This window comes from Cervus canadensis, chromosome 32 (assembly GCF_019320065.1).
Source record: "Cervus canadensis isolate Bull #8, Minnesota chromosome 32, ASM1932006v1, whole genome shotgun sequence".
In the NCBI taxonomy this organism is placed as follows: domain Eukaryota; kingdom Metazoa; phylum Chordata; class Mammalia; order Artiodactyla; family Cervidae; genus Cervus; species Cervus canadensis.
In genome coordinates this window covers 38,184,296-38,207,888 of record NC_057417.1, presented here as the reverse complement: position 1 = coordinate 38,207,888, position 23,593 = coordinate 38,184,296, and the positions used below count along the sequence as shown (strand labels likewise).

Here is a 23,593-nt window from a genome sequence, read left to right as displayed (position 1 = left end):
TTGTGCCCCAGCAGTGGTGTCTACAGGCGTCAGCAGGCTGGAGGCGTGCGGGCCTGGGTGCTCCGCACAGCTCAACTCCATCTCCGCCCACCTCGGTGGTGGGAGATGGATGCCTGGCAGTTCCGTGCTCGGCATGTCTGCTCCCCGCGCCGCAGGCCGTCCTGGCACAGAGAGGCTAGCCTGATGCCAGGCTTTCACGTGGGTGTTCAGTGAGTCCTCACTGAGGCCAGCAGAGCCTCTATCGTGTAGGCTCCCTCCCTGTGTCCTGGCGTGGCTCGTCTCCTAGGCCAGCAGCGTGGGGCTGGGTTTATGAGAAAATCTCGGAAAGGGCTGAGCGGCTTCTTAACCCCAGGTCTTTCTTCTTTTGACAGGAGTCCTCCCTCTTAAACTTAATAACCTACAGGGCTCAGTCCATCCATCCAGCGAAGGACGGCTGGATCCACAACCTGCAGCTGCTGATGGAGAGGTTCTTCAGGTAGGTGCACGACCAGGACAGTTAGCACTTTCTTCCCTGGTTCTTGAATGTGACGGTTCTCACTGCGTGGGAGAGGGTTTGTCTTCCAGTAGGACAGACAGACAGTCAGTCCCCTGAGGCCGCTGCGCTTGCTGCTCCTGTGGGGTGGTTGTCTGGAAAGAGGCCATCTCTGAGGGCCAGGTGCTCTGCCTTTCACCTGTTCTGGGTGTGCATGTTGCTGTGCTGGGTCCAGGCGGCAAGAATCTGGATTCAGTCTCGCCTGCCGCCGAGGCGGGTCGGGGTGGGGTGCCCAGAGGAACCCTCGGACCTCAGGCTGGTGCGGGGGAGGTGGCGGCTGGTGTACCTGCCCAGCCCAGCAGTGTGCCCCGCCCCCAGGAGTGAGTCACGCAGCGCCGTGCGCATCAAGGTGCTGGACGTCCTGTCCTTCGTGCTGCTCATCAACAGGCAGTTCTACGAGGTGCGTGCCTGGGCCGCCGTGGGAGCCCTGGGGCGGCGGGGGCGGGGTGGCCTCCGAGGGCCGTGCAGGGCACTGCTGGCCTCAGAAGCAGCCTGTGGCCCTTCTTGGGGCCCCTCAGTGGCAGGCTTTGTTTCCTCGTTGACCCCTTCCTCCCTCCCTCCTGCCAGGCCTATGGCTGAGAGGCCAGGAGGGCACAGCCCCTGCCTTCAGGAAAACAGACTTGTGTGGGGACGTTTTCCTTTCACTCTGTGATCATGCTCGCCCTCCGGACTCTGGGTGGGTCCCCCGCTGCCATGGTGGGGTCACGCCCTGCCTGCCTCTCTGCTGTGTTGCTTCCCTTCTGGTGCATCCTTCTCTGGATTTGGGGCCAGAAGCTGCCCTTCTTTCCAGAGCAGCCATAGCCCCGCCTGCTGGGCTGCCTTCTCCGGGGGAGGCGCTCAGGCGCCAGGTGTCTCCCCTCTTCCAGCACCTTCCTCACGGCGGCCTCACTGTAGCGCCTGCTGCTCCTGGGACCTGTTGGCCCCGCCTGCCCTCTCAGCCTCCCCTTTCTCTGCATCTCTGTCTGCTGGAATTCACTCTTCAGAGTCCAGCTCAGCACTGCCTCTTCAGGAAGCCCTCTGGGTTCCCAAGTCCCTTGTGTTGGGGTCATCTTGTCTTGTTCTCCGCTCCTATAGTGCCTTGTAGCTGCTTCTGTTAAAGCGCCTCCTGCGGCCCCATGACAGTGGGCTCCGTGATATCAGCGCACACGCAGAGGGCCCTCCGCATGGGGTCCTTCTGAATCGTGACACTGCGGGAGCGGGGACACAGTCATTGCCGTGTTCACGTCTGAGCCTGCACCCGTGGACTCTGCCCACGCTGGACCGCTGTGTACCTGTCATTGTCCTGAGCTGAGGGGCTGTGCCGAGCGCCCCTCTGGCTCTCGCACACCCCTGCCGTGGGTCGTCCCAAGTCTGGAATGACATGTTGGTGTATCTCGGCCATGGCCAGAGGCTCACCTCGTTGCTCTTGTGCTTGCTGCAGGAGGAGCTTATCAACTCAGTGGTCATCTCGCAGCTCTCCCACATCCCTGAGGATAGAGACCACCAGGTCCGGAAGCTGGCCACCCAGTTGCTGGTAGATCTGGCCGAAGGCTGCCATACCCACCACTTCAACAGCCTACTGGACATCATTGAGAAAGTGAGAGCCGCGTGAACCTGGGGGGCCCAGGCGGCCACTGGGACCCCTCCCGGTGGCGGAGCCCAGCAGGCAGCAGCGTTCCCTGGACCTGCCGTGTGTTCTCTGCAGAGTGACTGCCTGAGTCTCCCCGACGCTGGTTCCCTCCCGGGGTTGGGAGGCCTGGCCAGGCCAGCTGCAGCCCTGCTGCCTGGGGCCCTGGGACGTGTCTCTCTGGCTCCAGGAAGGGCTGGCTGGGGCAGGGCTTGGGTCCATTGTTCTTCTGCACAACTAGCCCCCTTTTCTTTTAGTTTTAAAATGCGTTGCAAAAAAAAAAAATGCAAAAAAAAAAAAATGCATTGCAGTTTCTGACCCCACTCCAGTACTCTTGCCTGGAAAATCCCATGGACAGAGGAGCCCGGTGGGCTGCAGTCCATGGGGTCACTAAGAGTCGGATATGACTAAGCGACTTCACTTTCACTTTCATGCATTGGAGAAGCAAATGGCAACCCACTCCAGTGTTCTTGCCTGGAGAATCCCAGGGACAGGGGAGGCTGGTGGGCTGCCGTCTATGGGGTCGCACAGAGTCGGACACGACTGAGGCGACTTAGCAGCAGCAGCAGTTTCTAATCTGTGCCTTGACTGGGTGGATGGCTCCCTTCCTTCTGAGAAACAGAGGAGAACGCACTCGCTGGTAGAGAACTGGGGAGGTGATGGTTGCTGCCTGAGGGAGCCCGGAGCTGGGGTTTAGAGGAGGTCTTCTCTCTGCAGGTGATCGCCCGCTCCCTCTCGCCGCCCCCTGAGCTGGAGGAGAGGGATGTGGCCGCATACTCGGCCTCCTTGGAGGACGTGAAGACTGCGGTCCTGGGGCTCCTGGTCATCCTTCAGGTGGGCTCTGCCTCAAGGGTGCTGCTCCCTGGGGACCTGCGCACTCCTGCAGGTGGTCCTGCCTCCTGGGTGCCATGGGGCCAGGTCAGAGTCCTCACGGCAGGGTAGACAAGGCCCCGAGTCAGTGCAGAACTGCCTCAGCTGTCCCCGTGGCCAGGAAGGCAGGGAGCGCTGCCGTCTGTCTGGCCCCCCGGTTGTGGTACCCCTGGGGTCGCTGGTGCCGTGGCCATCCCTTCACATCCTGGCAGGCTGGTGGCAGTGGCCACCAGCCCTCCATCGCTGACGGACAAAGCATTGCAGTGCTACTTAAGGTCACCTGCCAGGATCTGTATTTTGTAAAGTGAAATGTTTCAGTCAGTTGGATCATCAACTACTCTGTAAAACGTTGATGGTAGAAAAGTTCCCGTAAAGTTTATACATGGTGGACTTTTATTACCTGACGTGGAAGTTTAAAATGTATTTGCTACAAACACTGAGCGGCACCTCCTGAGCGTCTTGTCGACAGGAGCCTCGTGCTCCCTGTGTGCTGACTTGCGGGGTCTTGAGGAGCCCTGTGGTCTGGATGGACCAGAACCCTGCTATGGGGAAAGAGGGAGAGACGGTCTTGCTCTCACTTGGAAATCCAGCCTGGAGACCTGGGGCTGTCAAGCGCGCGCGCGCACGCGTGTGTGTGTGTCTCTGTACAGTGATACGTGTTTTAAGTCTTCTCCAAGGCTTAGAGTACCACAGAGGGGACCCCAGGCCCACCCCATAACCCCTGACCCCGTTCCCCAAACCAGGCTGCTGGCAGCCCTGAGCGCCATCTGCCTCCCCAGCCCCTCAGGCTTTGCCTGCCAGGAGGTTTCCTTGACCTTGTGGAGGGGGCGGGGATAATGACCGCCCCACCGTGAGGGGATAGCCCCCTTCATGGGCCCGCATGGGGTGCACACACCTGCTGTGCAGGGTGATCCCCCACCCCGTTTGTCCCACTTCGCCTCGTGGTGTTGAGAAGGTTCCATCAGCACACGTGCGTTCTGCCTCACATGGCTGAGGCGTCGGGCAGTTTTCCTATTTCTTATCTGATTCCCTTTGACAACACAGACGCGTGACTGTCTCTGGTGTTTCACCATCACCAAGGCGGGGTATGTGGGGCCCTACCGGTGGAAGGAAGCCCCAGAGTGGCGTTGGTGGCTCGCAGGGTTTGTACAGGGTGGTAGATGTGGCCAGTTACCTCAGTGCCTACCTGGCTGCTCCCCGGGACACCATGGTGCTGGCTCCCTGGCTGCATCTCGGCCTCCTGCCTCGCGGTGACCAGCACTCTCTCTGCAGACCAAGCTGTACGCCCTGCCCGCCAGCCATGCCACACGCGTGTACGAGACACTGGTCGGCCACATTCAGCTCCACTACAAGCACAGCTACACCCTGCCCATTGCCAGCAGCATCCGTCTGCAGGTGTGTGCCCGGGGCGCCCAGCAGCTGCAGCCGGCTTGGTAAACGCAATGACTGCCGGCTGGAGGGGTGGCGGGGCCCCAGGGGGTCTGTAGCAGACTGTCCCTCCTTTGCACCAGCTGAGGCTGCTGCTTCCTTGGCCTGTGGTCTGTGTGCCTCTCAGTCACATGGGGTTCTGAGATGGGGGCAGAGAGCGGGAATTGCCCTGACTTCTAGGGGGTCCTGGTGCTCCAGAGCCTGGCGGTGGAGGGCAGGGCGGGGCACCCTGGCTTGAGCTTCCACCTGGGGAGCTGGCGGCAGGGTGAGCAGAGGTGACTGGAGGGGGAGCCCTGTCCCTCATGGAGCGTCTGCCTGAGGGGACGGCCCTCTGTGTTTGGGGGGTGAGGGTGTCCTGAGTAGAGCTCTGCTGGCAGTACCCCAGGCCATGCATTGCTGCCTGGCCGGGTGCCAGGCGTCCGCTCCCTGCCCCGGGCAAGAGACTGGTGTTGCCCAGCTGTTGTGGGGATGTCACAGGCCCCATGGGGAGGCCACGGGTGCCGTGAAGTTGGGGCGGGTTTGCCGTTGGGGTGGCCACCTCTGCCGAGAGCCTGCGTGACTGGGCAGCGGTGTCCTGCTCTGTCGGACCACTCCGTCCGCTCTCCGCAGGCCTTTGACTTCCTGCTGCAGCTGCGGGCCGACTCGCTGCACCGCCTGGGCCTACCCAGCAAGGATGGGCTCGTGAGGTTCAGCCCCTACTGCGTCTGTGACTACCTGTACGTCCGGGGCCCGGGTCGGGGTGGTGGCTGGCTACTCTCACCCTGGGGTGGCACTGGGGCTGGAGACGGCTCTAGAGGCCTCGGCGGACAGCCCTGGTTGGGGCTTGGGGCCTACGTCCATCCTTAGCCTGCTGGAGCGGGAGCTCTGGGTTCAGCGAGGTCCCGCCTGCTCCCACAGGGAGACGGAGAGGAGCTCTGAGAAGAAGGCTGGGGGGCCCCTGTCCCCGCCCACCGGGCCCCCTGGCCCCGCACCCGCGGGCCCGGCCGTGCGTCTCGGCTCCCTGCCCTACTCTCTGCTCTTCCGTGTTCTGCTGCAGTGTCTGAAGCAGGTGAGGGGCCGGGCTCCCAGCTGCACTGGGTCAGACTGAGCTTTGTGGGTGCTCCCCGGGCACTCAGCCCCTTCCCCATGTGGGTGACCTTGGAGGGCGCTCAAGCCTGAGGGCCCTCAGTCGTTCCGTAGTGGGGTGCTGAGTGCCTGCAATGGGCAGTGCATCCCTGGAAGCTGGGTGTGGAGCCCAGGAGGCCTTCGACCTCTGGGAGGTGGTTTTGGTACAAGAGTGAAGGACGTGGACAGGCAGCTGGACTGTAGAGTGGGGCGTGCCTCGGGGGAGGCTCTGACAGACGATGTGGGGCGAGGGGGATGGGGGCATTTTATGTCACGGGGTGTGAGGGAGGTGGCTGAGGGCAGTCTTGGAAGGTGCGAGATTCCAGCGGCAGGAGGGACCCGGGCCTGGCCGTGGGGCGGGTAAGTTGCCTGCACTGGAGTTGGAGCTGGGCCTCCCGCCCACCTGGCGTCTGGAGGCAGCGGCCACGGCCCAGGACTGACCCTCCCAAGTGCGAGCTGCAGGGACAGAGGGCCAAGTCATGCAAGAGAGCAGGTTCGAGCCCTGCTGCCGCCCAGACGGAGCTCCCAGCCCTGAGATCCGTCTCCCATTGCTGCAGGAGTCCGACTGGAAGGTGCTGAAGCTGGTGCTCAGCAAGCTGCCCGAGTCGCTGCGCTACAAGGTCCTCATCTTCACCTCCCCATGCAGCGTCGACCAGCTGTCCGCTGCCCTCTGCTCCATGGTGCGCCTTCCACCTTGGCCCTCCCCTGGTCCACGGAGCCTGGGGGTGCGCGGGGCCATGTATAGCACAAACAATTTTGCCTCAGAGGCTCAGGCCCTGGCTGGAGCGCAGGAGGGGCCTTCAGGACCCCGTCGTCCAGTCTGGCTCACCTGTGGGGGATCAGGGGCCTCAGCAAAGGGCTGAGCTCACAGGCCTGGACGGGGTCCTGACTCCTCCCTGCTCCTCCAAGGAGCTCCGTGATATGGGCATCCCGTCTCCTGTCTCCCTAGCGGGTCAGCAGGTGTCCTGCTGCTCCGAGAAAGCAGACTGCTGGTTAGATAAGGCAGCAGGAGGGTCCCAGGCCTTTGGCCCATCCTCCCGCTGGGCCTCCATTCTCAGGGGCCTGCCTGGGTCTCCGGCCACCTGGCCTGATCTCTCTGCCGACAGAGCTTCACATCTGGGCTATGGCTGTTAGCTTTCAGGTCCCAAGACCCTGGAGCGGCTCCGAGGCACCCCGGAAGGCTTCTCCAGAACCGACCTGCATCTTGCTGTGGTTCCTGTGCTGACAGCACTGATCTCTTATCACAACTACTTGGACAAAACTAGACAGGTAACAGGCGGGAGAGGGACAGTTGGTCCCCAGGATGCTGGCCTCAGCTAGAGCGGCCCAGTGTCTTCCTTATAACCTGGTGCTGGGCCAGGGCGAGGGCAGCTGGCTTTGTTTCCTCCTGGGGCCACCGCAGGCATGGGCTGGCTCAGCCTAGAACCACGGACGTTTGGACTCACTGATGCGCCCGAGTTCTCTCCGGGTATGGGCTTATGCAGCCCTTGAATGTCCCCTCCCAACGTAGCCCCGTTTTGTTTTTAAGGAGCATTGCCTGGCTTGTCTTTACTCCAGCTTTAGGGTTGGTGTTCAGCCTCTTGATTGACGTGGACGTGTGTGGAGAGGCAGGCTGGGTGGGCCGAGGGCCCCCCACTTCTCTCTGCCTCCACGTCTGTGATCAGGAGCAACAAGCACGCATGATAAAGCCTGTCTCCTCAGGTCCACACTGCTGGGTGCAAGGCCTGCAAGGAGCTGTCACCTCACTCTAAGTTCCGAACACTTGTCTTGGTCACTCTATCTTCATTGAGCAGGGAACAGAAGTGTGGGGATGGTCAGGGCAAGGCGAGGCGCTAGAGCAGGACCTTGTGGGCCCTGAGCCCACGCTCCCGGTCAGTGCTGTGGGGGCTCACTGCGCCTGGCTTCCCCACCTCACTGCCCACTCGCACTCCAGGAGAACGTAAGCCCAGCTCCTCCTGTGTGGCCCGGCCTGGTTTTCACTGGCTGCACTCCTGGGGTAGCTGGCCATATTGGGCTGAAGTTTCCCCAAGGACCCGTGAGGCCCAGAGTGTTACTGAGCGGGGGCGCTGGCTGCAGGAGGTCAGAATCACCCAGGGCCCAGGTGGTTTGCCCCGAGGCTGTGGCCTGAGCCGGTACTTGTCTCTTGGGGACTCGGCCCAGGGTGGGTGTGGGCCTGGCCGCCTCGCCATGGCAGACTGCTGGGGATTCAAGAGCCCAGGGAGTTGAGCCCAGGATGTCCTGGCTTTGGAGTGGGCTGGGGGTGTGTGGGGAGGCGTCAGGGAGGTCTCGCTGTCCACTGGGCTTGGGGGGGTCAGCTGCTGGTGGCGCTGCCGCCTTGGGGCCCCTGAGACCTGGGATAAGGCCCTTGGCCTTCCCCTCTGGGGTGGGGGTGGAGAGACCAGGCCCTGGCTCCCCAGAGGGGCTCTCTGTGGACGGGGCAGGGGCACGGGCCAGCCTATGGAGGGCCTGGTGTGAGTCCTCGTGCCGTCCACAGCGGGAGATGGTGTACTGCCTGGAACAAGGCCTCATCTACCGCTGTGCCAGCCAGTGCGTGGTGGCCCTGGCCGTGTGCAGCGTGGAGATGCCCGATGTCATCCTCAAGGCGCTGCCCGTCCTGGTCGTGAAGCTCACACACATCTCGGCCACGGCCAGCATGGCCATCCCGCTACTCGAGTTTCTGTCCAGTATGTGTCTGCGGCTGTGCTCACGTGTGCCGGGAGGGGTGTCAGTGGGGTGGGCTCTCGTGTTTGGGGCTGCGCCTTGCCTGAAATAATTTATCCTTGCTGACTCTCACCTCCCCTTGGTGTGGGTAGGTGTGCTGAGCCCCATGGGCCCCTCTGCAGCCTCAGGGCCCTTGCACCCCCCACCCCTCTTGCTTGAGGGCTTTCCTTCCTGGCCCCTGAGGGCCAGTGGCCAGAAGCTGCCCGTTGGCTGGCCCTGGGCCCCATGCTCGGCCTGGCTCTCAGCCTTCCCTTTGTCCCCTCAGCACAGGCACAGCTCGGAGGGCCTCTCACCTCTCAGGCTGGAGTGTCCAGGAGCTGGGGGGTGCCTGGCTCGCCCCTTCCTCCCCAGTGTCCCTGGGTATCTCGTCCTCAGCAGGCCTCAGGCACGTGGACAGCAGGAGCAGAGCAGGGCTTTGCTTCTGTAAAAGGCCATCTGGGGCCAGCCGTGACTGTATATTCTTTTTGTTTACAACATTTTATTTATTTATTTTTTTTTGTTTACAACATTTTATAAAGGTAGAAAGCGTTCTTAGCTCATAGGTCGTAAAGTGAGTCTGTATGGAGCCAGGGGGCCGTTGTTTGCAGCCCTTGGAACCAAGGCCCAGGGGTGGGGGGACTGCCCCCTTCGCTCCTTCGCTGCCTTCTCGTGTCGGGATAGCAGGGCTGGCTTTAGACACGCAGCACAGGACGCTGGCGCCCAGCCCTGCTGTGGCTGTGGGCCCGTCTGCCCAGCCGTCGGGCCCCTCACTGGTTCTCCTTGTTGCAGCTCTGGCCAGGTTGCCTCACCTCTACAGGAACTTCGCAGCAGAGCAGTACGCCAGCGTGTTTGCCATTTCCCTGCCGTATACCAACCCCTCTAAGTAAGTGCTGGCTGTGCATCCCTGCAGGCCGCTGCCTCCTCGGTGTGCCCCGGGCCAGCTGGAGGCCTCTGCTCATAGAAGGCCCACTGGTCTTGGCACCTCTGACCTGCCGCCCTCCCTCCTGGCACATTTCCCTGGGTCCCTCCCTGGGCCGCCAGCACCTCCTTTTCTCCTCGGCAGGTTCAATCAGTACATCGTGTGCTTGGCCCATCACGTCATAGCCATGTGGTTCATCAGGTGCCGCCTGCCCTTCCGGAAGGACTTTGTTCCTTACATCACCAAGGTGAGCCAGCGAGGCCATTGGCCATCCACAGCTGGAGCAGGGTGACCAGCGGGGGAGAGAGGTGGGCACCTTTGGGGCACAACTCATGGCACCCACGTCCTGGGCCTGTGGCTTGCCCCAGGCTCGCGGGGTCCCTGTGTGGCCCTGGCAGGGGCAGCGGGAGAAAGCCTGTGGGCGCCTCCTGGCCTGTGGCTCAGCTCTGCTCCTCTCTGCCAGGGTCTGCGCTCCAACGTCCTCCTGTCCTTTGATGACACCCCCGAGAAGGACAGCTTCAGAGCGCGGAGCACCAGTCTCAATGAGAGGCCCAAGAGGTGCGGGACCTGTGTGGGCGGGGCAGGCCTGCCAGCGGGGCCTCGCAGTGACAAGGCCAGGGAGTGGATTCGGGCTGTGGCTGAGGGCGAGCCCCCTGAAGCCGTGCTGAGCGCCAGGTGCCCTGGGTTCGGGAGGCAAGCAGTCCCAGAACGCCAGAGAGGCCCGTGCCCTCTGTGGCCTCGTTTTGGCTGAGCCTGTGTGCTGGATCCTGGCTGGTCCTGCCTGGATGGTGGGCAAGCATAGACTCGCCGAGCTGGAGATTGGGATGCCAGGTAGTGCTAGGGCGTCTGGATTTGGGGCTGACTCCACTGAACGAGCCCAGGGTTGACTTCTGAGAAGCCCACACCTGGCCTGGATGGGGGCCCATGGCCGCAGACGCCCAGCCTCAGACCGCGGTGGCCTGCTCCCCCACGCTCTCCCCCAACCCACTGCCAACCAGGGACACGCTCTTCATCTCAGCTGCTTTCGCCAAATCTGAGAAGAGCCGTGCTAGGCCTTGTGTTCTTGTTTTGCATTCCATTTGAACGGCTGCCCCCTGTCTCGCCCCCCCTTCCCGTCCAGCTTTCCTGGCTCTCCCTGGTGGGAATACGGCATTTTCCAGAAGTCAGTGTGGCCTGAGTCAGAGGCTGTTCTCTCAGGGCCCCAGCAGCTGGGGCTGGGCCTGGAGTTAGAACTGGCCTTTTCTGGAGCTGGTCCCGAGCAAGGGGGGCGGGACACCTGGTCAGCACAGCCTGGAATCTGCCGTGCGGTGTGATCCACACATGTTTAATTTGCACTAATGTTCTTTGTTTTAGTATCATGCGTGAAACCTTACTTTTTCGCCGTCATGTTTACACGATGTATTTTCATGCGTTTTTGTTTTCTGTTTCTCCCCCGCTAACTGGCCTCTGGCATGGTTTTTTGTTCATCTCACCCGCGGGCTCTCCATCCTGACCCTGTGGCCTGTGACCTTTCCTCCTCATCCCTCCAATGGCTTGTCCTCCCTGCCGGGAGCTGGGCTCTCTGGGGCTTGGGCCTTCCTTCCTCACCTGGTAGTTTGAGGATAGCCAGACCCCCCAAACAAGGCTTGAATAACTCTCCACCCGTGAAAGAACTCAAGGAGAGCTCTGCAGCCGATGCCTTCCGGTGCCGCAGCATCAGTGTGTCTGAACATGTGGTCCGCAGGTAGTGGGCTCTGTCGGGCGGGGGGCTCGGACCCTGGAGCTGGGCCCGTGAGTGGCGCTGCCAGGCGGGAGCACCCGGGTGGTGGTGCATGGGGCTGCTTGCATGACCTCGTCACCTGCCCATGCCCTCCCCGGCCAGAGTGGAGGAGAGCCCGCCTGGCAGCCCTTGGGCCGCGTGGCCGGGGCTCTGGGGCAGGGAGCCTGGTGGAGAGGGCTGGAAAGGTTGCATTCTGTCACCTGGCCTCGAACTAGCACGGGCTAGCTGCACGGCGTCCTCAGAGGCTGGCCTGGGGGCCCGAAGCGGGGTGACCCTTGTGAGGCAGCTGGTGTCCAGTGGCAGCGCCCACAGGCCTGTCCCAGAGGTCACGGGCCTTTGCAAACTAAAGCCACACCCATGCCGGTCACCTGAGGACACACTCTCCAGGGTTTGGCTTTTCTCTCACTTTCTCTCAAGTGGGCTTTCTTCTTGAGTTTTTCCTCTGGGAAAGTTTTTCCTCTGCTTTCTGTGGCAGGTGAGAGGGAACGGGGGCTTCTGTGTAGGGCAGTGGGCCAGGGGGCCAGCCTGCGAGGGGCTGGGCGTGGAAGGCCTGACCTCCCCAGGGGTGCGGCCTCGTCACTTCCTCTGCTGTGTCTTGGGCTCTTGGGGGTGGGGGTTCACTGCTTCATGCCCATGGGCCAGGCTACACCGTCTTCTCACCTGGAAGCCCCCTCAGGCCTCAGCGTCCCACAGCTCGGAGACCCAGCTCCTTGCTGATGCCTGGCTTGGGCCCCAGCCTGAGCCTGGCTTCCCCGAGTGGGGTTTGACCTGGATGGGAGTCAGGGCTGGGGAGTTGTCAGGGAGGCTCCCCTCTCAGCTGTTTTCAATAACTTATTTATCATGAGCAAAACAGCCACGGGGGTGTCAAATTTGTATTGGAGTGAGACCTGCACAAGCCCCTCCTCCTGATCGCGGGGTGGGGCTGGCCGGCCGAGTGTGGGGGTGAATGCAGAGCCTCACCTGGGACCCAGACCCTGCCTGTCCTCCATGGGAGGCCCGGGGGCAGAATGCAATCTTCGTCTGTGTTCTGTGGTCTCCGCGTCTCTGCATGACTCCACTGTTCTGCCACAAAGGGGTCACCTAATTCTCCTCTGCTTTGGTGAGGGGCCAGCCTCTCTCCCGGTCTCCGAGGCCTCTGCTCCGACGAGCCGGCCTGGATCTGTCCATAAGCCCCTGTCTGCCTGCCCCCCGGGGCAGTGTATCCATTCTTTGGCAAGCTGTGGTTCAATGGGCCACGCGCCCTGCTGGGTCTTTCTGAGCGCGACCCCTCTGCACCTGCATGCCTTGAGCTTTGGCCCCGGTGGTAGACGGCTCGGCCCCTGCTGGCACCTGACCTTGCCGTGGCTCCTATTCTAGCAGGATCCAGACCTCTCTCACGAGCGCCAGCCTGGGGTCTGCAGACGAGAGCTCGATGGCCCAGGCCGATGACAACTTGAAAAACCTTCACCTGGAGCTCACAGAGACATGTCTGGACATGATGGCCAGATACGTGTTCTCTAACTTCACGGCGGTCCCCAAGAGGTGCGAGCTGGCTCCAGGACAGGGCAGGGCTGCGCTCATCTGTGACTGCCCTCGGCCAGAGCGGCCGCAGGAATGGTATGGGGTTGCCTTGGCCATCCAGGGCGCCCACCCAGTGAGGTGTGGACCTATTCCTGTGCTTTCAGGTCCCCCGTAGGAGAGTTCCTCCTGGCTGGTGGCAGGACCAAAACCTGGCTGGTTGGGAACAAGCTTGTCACCGTGACGACGAGCGTTGGGACGGGGACCCGGTCACTGCTAGGCCTGGACTCGGGAGAGCTGCAGGGTGGCCCAGAGTTGAGGTGACCACTGCTTTCTGCCTCTGTCTGCCTGGCCTCCATCCTGAGCCCACGCCTGCATGAGCGTGTCAGACCGTCTGAGCCCATGGACTACCTCAGTCACACTCTGGGACCCTTCTGTCCTCAGCTCTGACCCTGGTGTGCACGTGAGACAGACAAAGGAGGCGCCCGCCAAGCTGGAGTCCCAGGCTGGGCAGCAGGTGTACCACGGAGCCCGGGACCGGGTCCGCTCCATGTCCGGTGAGCCTCCACCCCCACCCCGCCTCCCACCCAGGGCATCTGCAAAGCCCAGAGAGTCCTGGAGCTGTGGTGCAGGGCAGTCTGTTCAGACCTGGCCCCGGGGGCTGAGGAACTGAGTGCTGCCTGCAAGCCCTCCCCACTGGGTGCAGAGGGGACACGGCCTCTGCACAGCTGCGAGCTGTCAGCCCGGCCCACCCCTGGGGCTTTCTCTGCTGTCATTTAAATGAGCCATGGTTCAACTGGTGAGTTCTGGGGCTCTTGCCTGCTGTCCTGGGTCCACCAAGGCCAACTCGACACTGAGGGCCATGCCTGGGGAGGACTGGGCTGCCTCAGCCCCGGCTCGGAGTTTGGCAGGCCGGGCCCCTGCTGGAGCAGCCAGGCCTGTTGGGCCAAGTGGTGGTGGTCGCCAGCCCTCCCCTCTCCTCCTCCCCAGGGGGCCATGGCCTTCGTGTGGGTGCCTTGGACACTGCAGCCTCCCACTTTCCCAGCCGCCCCACCTCCCCAGGCTCCCAGACTGCTCCAGCCGGCCAGCCTGAGAAGGCTTCAGCTGGCAGCCCGCTCCCGGCGCAGAAGGAGAAGACAAACCTGGCTGCTTACGTGCCCCTGCTGACCCAGGGCTGGGCGGAGATCCTGGTCCGCAGACCCACAGGTACCCAGGGATAGGCCCGTGCTCGGCTGGCCTGGGCTGCTGTCAGCATGTGCGTGCACAGTGATGCAAATGCTCTGGACACGCGGGAGCCGGTGGCGGGCAGTCAGGAGGTCACCTTGAGCTGAGTCCCCAGGGGTGGACGTGAGGGCCGGGCAGCAGCTGGCCTGCTCTGGCCGCCACAGCAAAGCCTTGCTGGGCCAGGTGGCTGTAACCACAGGACCTCCTGCCTCCCGCCCAGGGGCCCGGGAGCTGAGCGTCAGGGCTGTGGACAGGGCTTGTTTTTCCTGGGCTCTTAGATGCCATCTTCTCTCTGGGTCCTTACATGGTCATCCCTCTGTATCCTAGTCATTTTTGTCCTGTGGACCCCGGTCAGAGCAGAGCAGGGTACAGCTGGGGCTGCCCAGGGACAGTGGAGGGCAGGGCTGCTGGGGGTGCTGCGCTGAGACCTGAGCCCGCCCACAGGCAACACCAGCTGGCTGATGAGCCTGGAGAACCCGCTCAGCCCCTTCTCCTCGGACATCAACAGCATGCCGCTACAGGAGCTGTCGAACGCCCTCATGGCCGCCGAGCGCTTCAAGGAGCGCCGCGACACAGCCCTGTACAAGTCGCTGTCGGTACCGGCGGCTGGCTCGGCCAAGCCGCCCCCGCCCCCGCGCTCCAACACAGGTGAGTGCTGGCCCCCGCCCAACTGTGTGCCACATCTGAGGGCGGACAGCCGCGTGGGGTCCTGGGCCGTCTTGGCACTGCCAGCCTTGGGCACTGAGGAGGCCGGCTGCACACGGGGCACACTCGTCTGCAGACCTGGCGCTTGAGGGGCCTGCTCCTGGGGGACCCTCCTTTGGAGACGTGGTACTGTGAATCGGTGGCTGGAGGCCCCGCTCGTCGGGTGGACACGGGCCTTGCTCTGCACTCCCCTTGGGCGCCTGGCGCTCAGGGTCCTGGAGGTGGCCGCACTGCTGCTGGGGTGTGGGTGTGGACGCGCCAAGCTCAACCTGTGCCCGTCTGCATCTGCACTGCCCTCCTCCCCGCTTCCCTGCAGCTGGGTGACCACTCGTGAGGAGGAGAAGCGCGCTCCTGTCCCCAGCGTGCACCCGAGCAGCTGGGAGCGCTGGCGTGAGCGCCGGCTGCTGGCCGCCCCTCTCTCTCCCCAGGCTCGGGTCCTTGCAGGACCGGTGGTGCCTGTCCTCTCGGCTCGGCTGTGCGTGGCCTTCCTCCTGCTGACGGGCCGCTCACGGTTTCCCTTGCAGTGGCCTCTTTCTCCTCCCTGTGCCAGTCCAGGTGCCAAGGAAGGCTGCACAGGAGCATTTCCTGGGCAGGTATTCGTACGCTCTTTAAGGAAAGCGGTGTTTGCTGCAGAGCGCCACTCTGCCTCGTAGATGCTGTCATCGTCCCTCCTCCAGTCACCCCTCCCCGACCCCGTCTGAGCCTCTCATCACCTCGGGGAGCCGCCCCGACTCGCATGAGGACGTCAGTGCAGGACGCCTGTGCTTTGCCGGCAGGAGCCCCCACTTCCTTGTGCCCTCCGTGGCCGAGTTCTGTTCCCAAGTGTGTTGGACCCTCCCAGCCCCATCTTCAGCTTGAGGGGGTGACCTGGGCGACTGCACCCTAGAGGCTGGCAGAGGACAGAGCTGCCCCGCCCTGGCTCTGGTGCTGACGGGCCTTCTGAGCCCACAAATGGGGTGTGTCTGCCATACACACAGGCTGCCCAAGGGCCCTGAAGGCTGGCTCCCAGCCCGTTGCTCTCAGGCCCTGGCCAGAGGGTGTGGCTGGCTAGGTGCTCCAGCCGCCCTGGCCTCCCGCGTGGGCAGGACTGGCTCGGGGAGGGCGCGGCAGGATTTCTCGAGGCAGCTGACGGACTGCGCAGTGCGGGGCTACGCTGACTCGGTCGTTTCTTCTCAGCCCTTCGTCCTGGCGCTGGCACAGGAAACCTGGCTTTAGGGTCATGCTCCCTCCTTAGCTGCCTGGCTCTGGGTCGGTATGAACTCAGCAGGCGAACCTCCACCCTCCAGAAAGCTTCAGAGCCCGTGTGCGCATGGGGCCCCTCACTGGTCTCTCACTAGGGCCTCTCAGGGAGGAGCCTGGAATTCTCCCGGCTCCTGAAGGCTGGTCGAGGCCCTTCCTCTGGGCCGGGCCCTGTCTCAGGCAGGGGCTTCTGCACAGGGGTCCGGTCTGCCCTTGCCCACCTGCCTTGCTGGGGGAGCCCAGGCAGCTTCTGTGGATGCTGGGATGGGCAGGTGGGCACTCCAAGGGGCCAGGTGCCCCCCATCTTGACCCCTGGGAGCCCATGAAGAGACCGCCTGTGTCAGGGTACTCAGAATGTTCTCCTCCAGCTGGCTTGATGGGAGGGGGTGGCCCAGAGCTCCCGGCAGGAGAGCCTTGGGCCAGGCCCTGCTGGGGAGCTGCTGTGGTCTCTCATGGGGAAACCCGGTACCCTGAGGCCACGTGACTCCTGGACAGGCCGGCGCCCAGCACGTCTGTGTCCTTCCAGATTCTGCAGTAGTCCTGGAGGAGGGAGGTCCAGGCGAGGCCGGTTTGTCAGCAGAGCCTCCCGAGTTGGAAGATTTTGAGGCGACACTGGGCTCCGATGAGCGCTGCAGGCGCAGCGATGCTTTCAGCAGGGTGAGTGCAGTCGGGGGAGCCGCCTGATGGGCCTATCACCCCTGCTGGGGGCACCGCGGGGCTGAGCACGGGAAAGTGCTTTCGGGAAAGGGGACCCACCAGCTTGGTGCTGGCTGCTCCGAGGCCCTGGCTGGGGATGGGTGGGGCTTTATTCCCACAGGTAAACCTGGGTGGGCTCCACGGTGCCTCCTGGTGAATGTTCCGTTTGGATCCGTTCTTCCCAGTCATCTTCCACCTCCAGCCAGGAGGAGAAGTCATTCCATGCCGAGGAATTGCCTCCTGGTGGCATCCCCATCGAGCGGGCAGTCTCCTCAGAGAGCTCCCGGGCCTCCGTGGACCTCGCCTTCCAGCCGTCGCAGCCCCTGAGCAAGTCCAGCTCGTCGCCTGAACTGCAGACCCTGCAGGACATTCTGGGGGACCCGGGGGACAAGGCTGAGGTCGGCCGGCTGAGTCCCGAGGCCAAGGCGCGGTCACAGTCAGGGATCCTGGACGGGGAAGGTGTTGCCTGGTCAGCCCCGGGCGAGGAGCGCCGGGGCCCCGCCCAGCCAGAGGGCCCCCTGCCATCCAGCTGTCCCCGCTCCCCCAGCGGGCTGCGGCCCCGAGGCTACACCATCTCGGATTCGGCCCCGTCACGCAGGGGCAAGAGGGTGGAGCGGGACGCCTTCAAGAGCCGAGCAGGGACCTCCAACACCGAGAAGGTGCCCGGCATCAACCCCAGGTGAGCCCCATCTTCCTGGTGCTCCTGTGGGGGCCTGGTGCCGGCGGGGCCTGGTCAGGGCAGACTGTCCACAGAGACCAGCCTCCTTGGTGACCATGCTCCGGCCCTCTCCCCCTTGGGCTGTGACTGCTGGCTGCGACCTTACCTGTCTTCTCTCCCCCGCAGCTTTGTGTTCCTGCAGCTCTACCACTCACCATTCTTCGGTGACGAGTCCAACAAGCCAATCCTTTTGCCTAACGAGGTAGGTAGGTCCTCTCTCCCCCACAGGGCCCCCTGGAGCCCGGCTGCAGGTGCACAGTGGGCTGAGCCCCCGGCTGGGCAGTGGGGGCTGGAGGCCCGCGAGAGGAGAGGCCTCTCCCAGACAGGCACTGGGCTGTGACTGGCTGGGAGGGGCTGGAGGAGGGGACTCTTCTGCCCTGGACTCAGGCTGGGCTCTGTGGCTGCAGTCTTTCGAGCGGTCAGTGCAGCTCCTTGACCAGATCCCGTCGTACGACACGCACAAGATCGCTGTCCTGTATGTGGGAGAAGGCCAGGTGAGGCTGCCGGGCTGGCAGGGGCTGCCTGGGTGCTGGGCGGAGGGTGGCCACCCTGCTGGGGGTGGGGTCCTTGTCCTCCACAGAGGTGGGTTCTGCAGGAGCCGCTAGAGTGTCAGGTGTGCATGGAGCTCCCTTCCCTCCGGGACTCAGGAGTGAGATTGACAGGCTGGGTGGGAGCACAGGGCGCTTGGGGGGGGTGGGTTGTCACTGACCCCAGGGAGGTGGCTCTGAGCAGAGATGTGGAGGAAGTAAGGACATGCAGAGGAGTGCTGGGCAGGGGTGGCGAGGGGACAGGACGTGACGGGGGGCGTGGTGGCACCCCTTGAGGCAGGCAGTTCCCAGTGCAGGGTTTGCATTGACTCGACCTGAGTCTCAGAAGTGCCCTGGCTGCCATGGGCCGAGGGCCGGCCCGGCAGGAGGAGAGGGATGGACAGCCAAGGACTCTGGGTCTTTCTGAGGACAGAGCCAGCCCAGGTCAGCGGCAGACAGACCAGGAGCAGTGGGGTGGAGGGGGGTGACACCCTGGCAGTGGGTGTGAAGCTGCCCTGCCCTGGTCAGGTGGGCGGCAGAAGCGGGGCTGTGCCAAGGCACACTAATCAGCCTGACCCTGGCCCCCAGCAGCATCAGGCCCTTGGGGTCCTGCGGGCCCGGGACAGGGGGTGGCTGGGGGCAGCCTGGGAGCTGGTGCTACCGTGCCTTCATCTCCCCGCAGAGCAACAGCGAGCTTGCCATCCTGTCCAATGAGCACGGCTCCTACAGGTACACAGAGTTCCTCACGGGGCTGGGCAAGCTCATTGAGCTCAAGGACTGCCAGCCGGACAAGGTGTACCTGGGCGGCCTGGACGTGTGCGGTGAGGATGGCCAGTTCACGTATTGCTGGCACGACGACATCATGCAAGGTGCGCCCTCCCTGCCCTCTGGCCCACTCCTCGGGGACCTCCACCCAGCCCGCCCCGCTCAGCCCTGCCTGCCCCACAGCTGTCTTCCACATCGCCACCCTGATGCCCACCAAGGACGTGGACAAGCACCGCTGTGACAAGAAGCGCCACCTGGGCAACGACTTCGTGTCCATCGTCTACAATGACTCTGGCGAGGACTTCAAGTTGGGCACCATCAAGGTGTGCTTGGGGGCCCTCAGAGGCGAGCGCGGGGCCCTCGGGGCAGGTCTGGGCCCTGGGCTGAGTGTGGAGGGGCTCGCAGAAAGTGGCCCTTGGCACCACGGTGACCCTGCTCTCGTGTGAGCAGGGCCAATTCAACTTCGTCCACGTGATTATCACCCCCCTGGACTACGAGTGCAACCTGGTGTCTCTGCAGTGCAGGAAAGGTGAGGCTGGGCGGGGGCAGGGGGGCAGCAAGAGGCTCCAGGGCTGAGCCCCACATGAGCGCCATGTCTCCCCAGACATGGAGGGCCTTGTGGACACCAGCATGGCCAAGATCGTGTCCGACCGAAACCTGCCCTTCGTGGCCCGCCAGATGGCCCTGCATGCGAACGTGAGCAGAGGTGGCCCCTGGGAGGTGGGGGTCAGGCCCGCAGGTGCCCCCACGCAGGGCTCACCGTCCCGCCCTCCCCACCCCACCCCAGATGGCCTCGCAGGTGCACCATAGCCGCTCCAACCCCACCGACATCTACCCCTCTAAGTGGATCGCCAGGCTCCGCCACATCAAGCGGCTGCGCCAGCGGGTAGGAGCTGGGCCGTGGGGGGTGCTCCACGGAGGTGGAGTGGCCAGCCTGGGGTGCGTGCGCCACCCCCTCTGGACTTGGTGCTGAAGATCCCCCCTCCCCCAGATCCGTGAGGAAGCCCACTACTCGAGCGCCAGCCTGCCCCTGATGCAGACGCACCCTCCTGGTCATGCCAAGGCTCCAGCACAGGCCCCGGTCGAGCCCACGCCCGCCTACGAGACGGGCCAGCGGAAGCGCCTGGTCTCTTCTGTGGACGACTTCACGGAGTTTGTGTGAGGCCGTGCAGGGTGGGCACGCGGACCCGTGGGGCTTCCCCGATGCGGACACAGCCTGGGCTCCCCCAGCTGTTGGAGCAGCCGTGCTGCGGGACCTGCCCTGCCCGTGCGGCACTGGCTGATACTTATCTGTGCAAATAAAGCGCTGGTGTGGCCCAGGCCTGTGCACTCGGACACAGACCCCAGAGTGGACACAGACACGAAGTAGTCAGTCAACTTGTTTATTTGACTTCGTCTCTTGGGGGGGTGGGATCTAGGCTGTAGCTTTGGCCATGCCCAACGGAGTGGGGAGGGGGGCTGCCAGGCTGCTGCTGGGGCCTTGCCATTGGGACAGCCTCACACATACGTGGTCACACCCACCTCCCCTGGCCCAGGAGCCAGCCCCCGGGCAGAGATCTTCCCCTACCAGCTCTAGGGTCCCAGCTCTCACCCAGACCCGACACCAGCAGGCCTGGATAGGAAGCTAAGGCCATGGCGGTGGCAAGGCCAGCCTGGGGTGGGGTTTCCCCTCCAAAAGCCCTCTCTGCCCAGCACTTGCCCAAGGCCAGACTTGGATCTGAGAAGCAGCAGCTGCTCCTCCAGCTGGGTGGACAGGTGTCTGGGGAGGGAAGGCCAGCTCTGGCGGTCCCAGCTCCCCTTCAATGTGGGTGACAGTGGGCACAGGCTGCTTCAGCCACCAGATCCCTTGGCTGTATTGAAAAATAAAGCGACGTACAAAAATATATACATTTTAACCCCACATAAATTACAACAGACACACGGCGGCAGCTGGAGGCGAGTGCACGGAGCAGGGACGGAGGAGGTAATAACTTAGGGGAGGACGACAGGCGTGTGGGCCCCTCCCCTGGGCCTGCGTCCTTGGCAGGGCAGACGTCAGCCAGGAGGGGGGCCGGGCACAGCCCGCTGTACCTGAGGACTCGGGAAATAAATTAGCGTCTGAGGCCGGGCACTCGTCCAGCACTGCTGTGTCCTCCCACAGGAGTGGGAGGGGACCCTGGGTCCGAGCTGGCCATGTGGCCTCTGTAAAGTGCTGAAGCCCACAGAGAGCCTGCCTGCTCTCTGGGGACCTGCGTGCAGCTGTTCTGCCTGGCCCGCAACCGAGGGTGGCAGAAGGTGATAATACTGAGCGGTGTCTGCTCTGGCTTCGAGGGACCAGAGAGGAGCCACAGGCGCGCCCTGGGGAGAGGGGAGCCTAGAGGCCTTGGCACTAAGAGCTGCTGGGGTGGATCTTGTTCCTGGCCCGCAGTGATGCTCTGCTGGGGCCTGCAGCCAGGCCAATGCCTCGACTGGCCCGGGCAAGGCGGCTGGGCAGGACGGGCCGCAGGCCTGGGGAGGGGCCGGGGGACGGGGAGGCTGGGGGCACATTGCTCCTGTGGCCCTGCAGGCGCTGCAGCCGCCGCTCCAGCTGGTAGACGTCCTCTGTGGCCTGGTTGAGCCGGTCAAACTGGGCGAGTAGGGCCTCAAACACAGCATGGAGGCGGGAGGGCTCGGGCTCCAGCTCTCGAGGCCCCGGCCGGCCCAGGCCCACGCTCAGCCCCTCCAGCTGGCTGGAGGAGGTGGAGGGGCGGGAGGCGTCGGAGCCCCCGCTGGGTGGGGGCACTTCCGCAGAAGCCTTGGAGCCCCGGGATGAGCGGGAGGGCAGTGGCTCCATCCCTTCGAAGCGGACTTTGTGGCGGAACTGGGGGCGGCACAGGGGCTCGGTCAGTCCGGCTGCGCCCTGGGCTCCGCTGGGCCCAGGGTGCGTCCCTCTCCCCCCCTGGGCCGTACCCACCTCCTTAACCTTGCTGAAGCCCATCCAGAGGCGCAGGCGGCGCAGGAACAGCTCCACCATCTCATAGTCCTGCGGCTCCCAAGCGGGGCGGTACAGCTCCCCATGCAGAGTGTGGTACCGCCACCGCAGGAGAACGGACCCCAGCCTCAGGGCCCCCCACAGACGCAGGGCCCAGAGCCCGGTGCACAGCATGGGGGACAGGCGCCAGGACTCCGCAGGGCACAGGGCAGGGCCCCCGGTCCCAGGGCACAGCACCAGGAAGGCCTGGGCAGCACTCCGAAGCGAGTCCACACAAGAGGAGACCAACTGCAGGGGAGGGGGCACGAGTGAGGGGCGGGCCTGGGCTCAGCCACCCTCTCCCACGGCCCCACTGGGACCTACCAGGACAGCAAGCTGCGCATAGGCTGCGGCGAGCACCACCAGGCCTAAGGCTGCCCCCGCGAGCTCCGGCAGCGCCCGGCACAGCGTCTTGCCGAAAACCGACCACTGGCGCACAAAGCGCAGCTGCTGGGCGGCCTGCGGACAAAGGGCGTCAGCCGACTAACCCTGCCAACGCTGCCCGCCCGGACCCACCGGCTCAGCCCTCACCTTGACCAACAGCAGGAAGAGCAGCGAGGCGGTCAGGCCGCGAGCCACGGCGCTCAGCTGGGCCACCTGTTCAAAGCTGGTGAAGCGGCGCGGACGGCGGCGCAGGAAGCGGGTCCACTGGCGGTCGGCGGCGCCCAGCTGGGCCAAGCGCACCAGCGCCGCGGCTGCCGTCAGCGCCACCAGCAGCCACCGCGCCCAGGTTCCAGCCCGCGTGGCGCGCGTGCGCCCCTCCCTGCGCCAGGCGCGCACCTCGGCCGCCGAGAAGTACAAGGCGAACAGGAGCAGGCTCACCTGGTGGGGCGGGCCGGGGCCGGGGCGGGGTCAGGCCCGTGGAGGGCGGGGCCACGGCCCTGAGGCGGGCCCGGGAGGGCGGGGTCAGGTTGGAGGTAGGAGGCTGGGGCGGGGCCAGACCCGCGGAGGAGGGCGGGCCACAGCCGCGGGGTCGGGGCTGGGAGGGCGGGGCCTACCGAGGTGAGCAGCTGCAGCGAGAGGCCGGCGCTGAGCTGCCGCAGCACGAACGGGCGGACGCTGAGCGCCGCCACTGCGTGTCCGGCCGCCGGGAACTCCAGGCGCAGCGTGACAGCGGCGTGCAGCCCCACGGCCGGGCTGTAGCGTGTCAGCTCCACAAATACGGCGCGGCTTCTGCACGGAGGGCACGGGCAGGGGCCGGGAGTCGGAGGGAGAAGCGCCGGGAGAGGCCGGTGCTCTCCAAAGGGGCTCGGGTGGCAGGTGTCGCGGTGACGGGGCAGAGCGCGCGGGGAGTGGGCGGAGGGGCCGAGCACGGGGCCCACCTGTTGTCGATCCAGTTGTGCAGCTGCAGGAAGCCCAGCTGCGCGCGGCTCTCCTCCAGGCTGGGCCCCAGCTCCTGCACGTAGCCCCCGCTGTCGTACACGGCGCAGGAGCCCCAGGACCACACGCTGCCAGGAGGGGCGGCGTCAGCGCCGGTGCCCCGGCAAGCTCCTTTGAAGGGCTGTCCCTTTCCCCGGCACCCTGGCCGCCCTCCGGGCTCACCCCAGCAGGTCTGGCGCCGAGTAGGCCCAGATCTCGGAGCTGTTGAGAGCAGCGCTCCCCCAGCCAACGCTGTAGTCGCTGGTGCTGAAGCCGTCTGAGGCTGCTGAGCACGCGGGGTCCCTGGAGCCAGGCGGGTGCGGGCAGAGCGCTGAAAGCAGAGGGTCCAGGGCCCTGCCTGTTTACCAGCCTCCAGGCCAAGCTCGGCGGGGCCTCACCGAGCCCGCCCAGCACCCCAGGAAGTAGGTGTCACTGTCTGCACGTCAGGAGACCCAGGCAGGCCGTCACCCAGCCGCGGGCATTGGATCCAGACCCCGGCAAAGGCTTCCCTTTGGAAACAAGTTAGGCTAAGAGCCAAGGCGCCCCTCAGTGACTCACCTTCCTGCAGACGCACCTGCCGCAGCCGTGGGGGCCCCAGCTCTGGCCTGGACTGGTTCCCGTGGATGTAGGGGAGCAGAACGTGGGACATCCATGGCCAGAACTCGTCAGACCTGCCCACGGCAAACCCAGAGTCAGTCACATGGCCGTCCCTCACGGCCCAGCCCCCCAGGGTGAGAGGCCCAGGGCGCACTACCACCCCAGTCCCAGCCGGGCCAGCGGGAGGCGGCCAGTGCTGCCCAGGGGAGGAGGCACGGCTTGGGCTTCCTGACACTCGGGGCTGGTAAAGCTGTGCTGGGCCTGTCCTGTGTCCTTTCCCCATGGCCAACAGCACCCACTCCACTCCTGATGACCAGAGATGGACTGAGACGCTTCCCAACACCCCCGAGGGGCTGTGC

The 23,593-nt window shown here is 64.6% G+C and overlaps 2 protein-coding genes across 15 annotated transcripts in view; one reads left to right on the top strand and one right to left on the bottom strand.

Moving 5' to 3' along the window:
* Positions 1-19,652, top strand: part of TSC2 (TSC complex subunit 2) — a 29,821-nt gene extending 10,169 nt beyond the window's left edge. For 4 of the 10 annotated variants that reach the window (XM_043456128.1, XM_043456121.1, XM_043456130.1 and 1 more), the window contains 30 exons: positions 372-475; positions 851-932; positions 1,953-2,108; positions 2,856-2,972; positions 4,281-4,403; positions 5,046-5,152; positions 5,334-5,484; positions 6,098-6,220; positions 6,675-6,809; positions 8,035-8,224; positions 9,030-9,123; positions 9,304-9,406; positions 9,623-9,717; positions 10,754-10,882; positions 12,275-12,439; positions 12,583-12,735; positions 12,860-12,972; positions 13,406-13,621; positions 14,084-14,287; positions 14,869-14,937; positions 16,110-16,240; positions 16,465-16,958; positions 17,124-17,199; positions 17,405-17,491; positions 18,207-18,393; positions 18,473-18,612; positions 18,740-18,818; positions 18,894-18,985; positions 19,077-19,175; positions 19,281-19,652. In XM_043456128.1, the coding sequence (XP_043312063.1) occupies positions 372-475; positions 851-932; positions 1,953-2,108; positions 2,856-2,972; positions 4,281-4,403; positions 5,046-5,152; positions 5,334-5,484; positions 6,098-6,220; positions 6,675-6,809; positions 8,035-8,224; positions 9,030-9,123; positions 9,304-9,406; positions 9,623-9,717; positions 10,754-10,882; positions 12,275-12,439; positions 12,583-12,735; positions 12,860-12,972; positions 13,406-13,621; positions 14,084-14,287; positions 14,869-14,937; positions 16,110-16,240; positions 16,465-16,958; positions 17,124-17,199; positions 17,405-17,491; positions 18,207-18,393; positions 18,473-18,612; positions 18,740-18,818; positions 18,894-18,985; positions 19,077-19,175; positions 19,281-19,451 (4,185 nt within the window). In that variant the 3' untranslated portion in view covers positions 19,452-19,652. The remainder of the gene's footprint in view (positions 1-371; positions 476-850; positions 933-1,952; positions 2,109-2,855; positions 2,973-4,280; positions 4,404-5,045; positions 5,153-5,333; positions 5,485-6,097; positions 6,221-6,674; positions 6,810-8,034; positions 8,225-9,029; positions 9,124-9,303; positions 9,407-9,622; positions 9,718-10,753; positions 10,883-12,274; positions 12,440-12,582; positions 12,736-12,859; positions 12,973-13,405; positions 13,622-14,083; positions 14,288-14,868; positions 14,938-16,109; positions 16,241-16,464; positions 16,959-17,123; positions 17,200-17,404; positions 17,492-18,206; positions 18,394-18,472; positions 18,613-18,739; positions 18,819-18,893; positions 18,986-19,076; positions 19,176-19,280) is intronic. The other 6 variants (XM_043456122.1, XM_043456126.1, XM_043456125.1 and 3 more) reach the window with 6 other exon arrangements.
* Positions 19,653-19,657: 5 nt separating this feature from the next.
* Positions 19,658-23,593, bottom strand: part of PKD1 (polycystin 1, transient receptor potential channel interacting) — a 39,108-nt gene continuing 35,172 nt past the window's right edge. For all 5 annotated transcript variants that reach the window (XM_043456115.1, XM_043456118.1, XM_043456116.1 and 2 more), the window contains 8 exons: positions 23,196-23,308; positions 22,821-22,968; positions 22,601-22,726; positions 22,277-22,451; positions 21,810-22,100; positions 21,603-21,737; positions 21,222-21,527; positions 19,658-21,128 (listed from right to left, as the gene is read on the bottom strand). In XM_043456115.1, the coding sequence (XP_043312050.1) occupies positions 20,658-21,128; positions 21,222-21,527; positions 21,603-21,737; positions 21,810-22,100; positions 22,277-22,451; positions 22,601-22,726; positions 22,821-22,968; positions 23,196-23,308 (1,765 nt within the window). In that variant the 3' untranslated portion in view covers positions 19,658-20,657. The remainder of the gene's footprint in view (positions 21,129-21,221; positions 21,528-21,602; positions 21,738-21,809; positions 22,101-22,276; positions 22,452-22,600; positions 22,727-22,820; positions 22,969-23,195; positions 23,309-23,593) is intronic.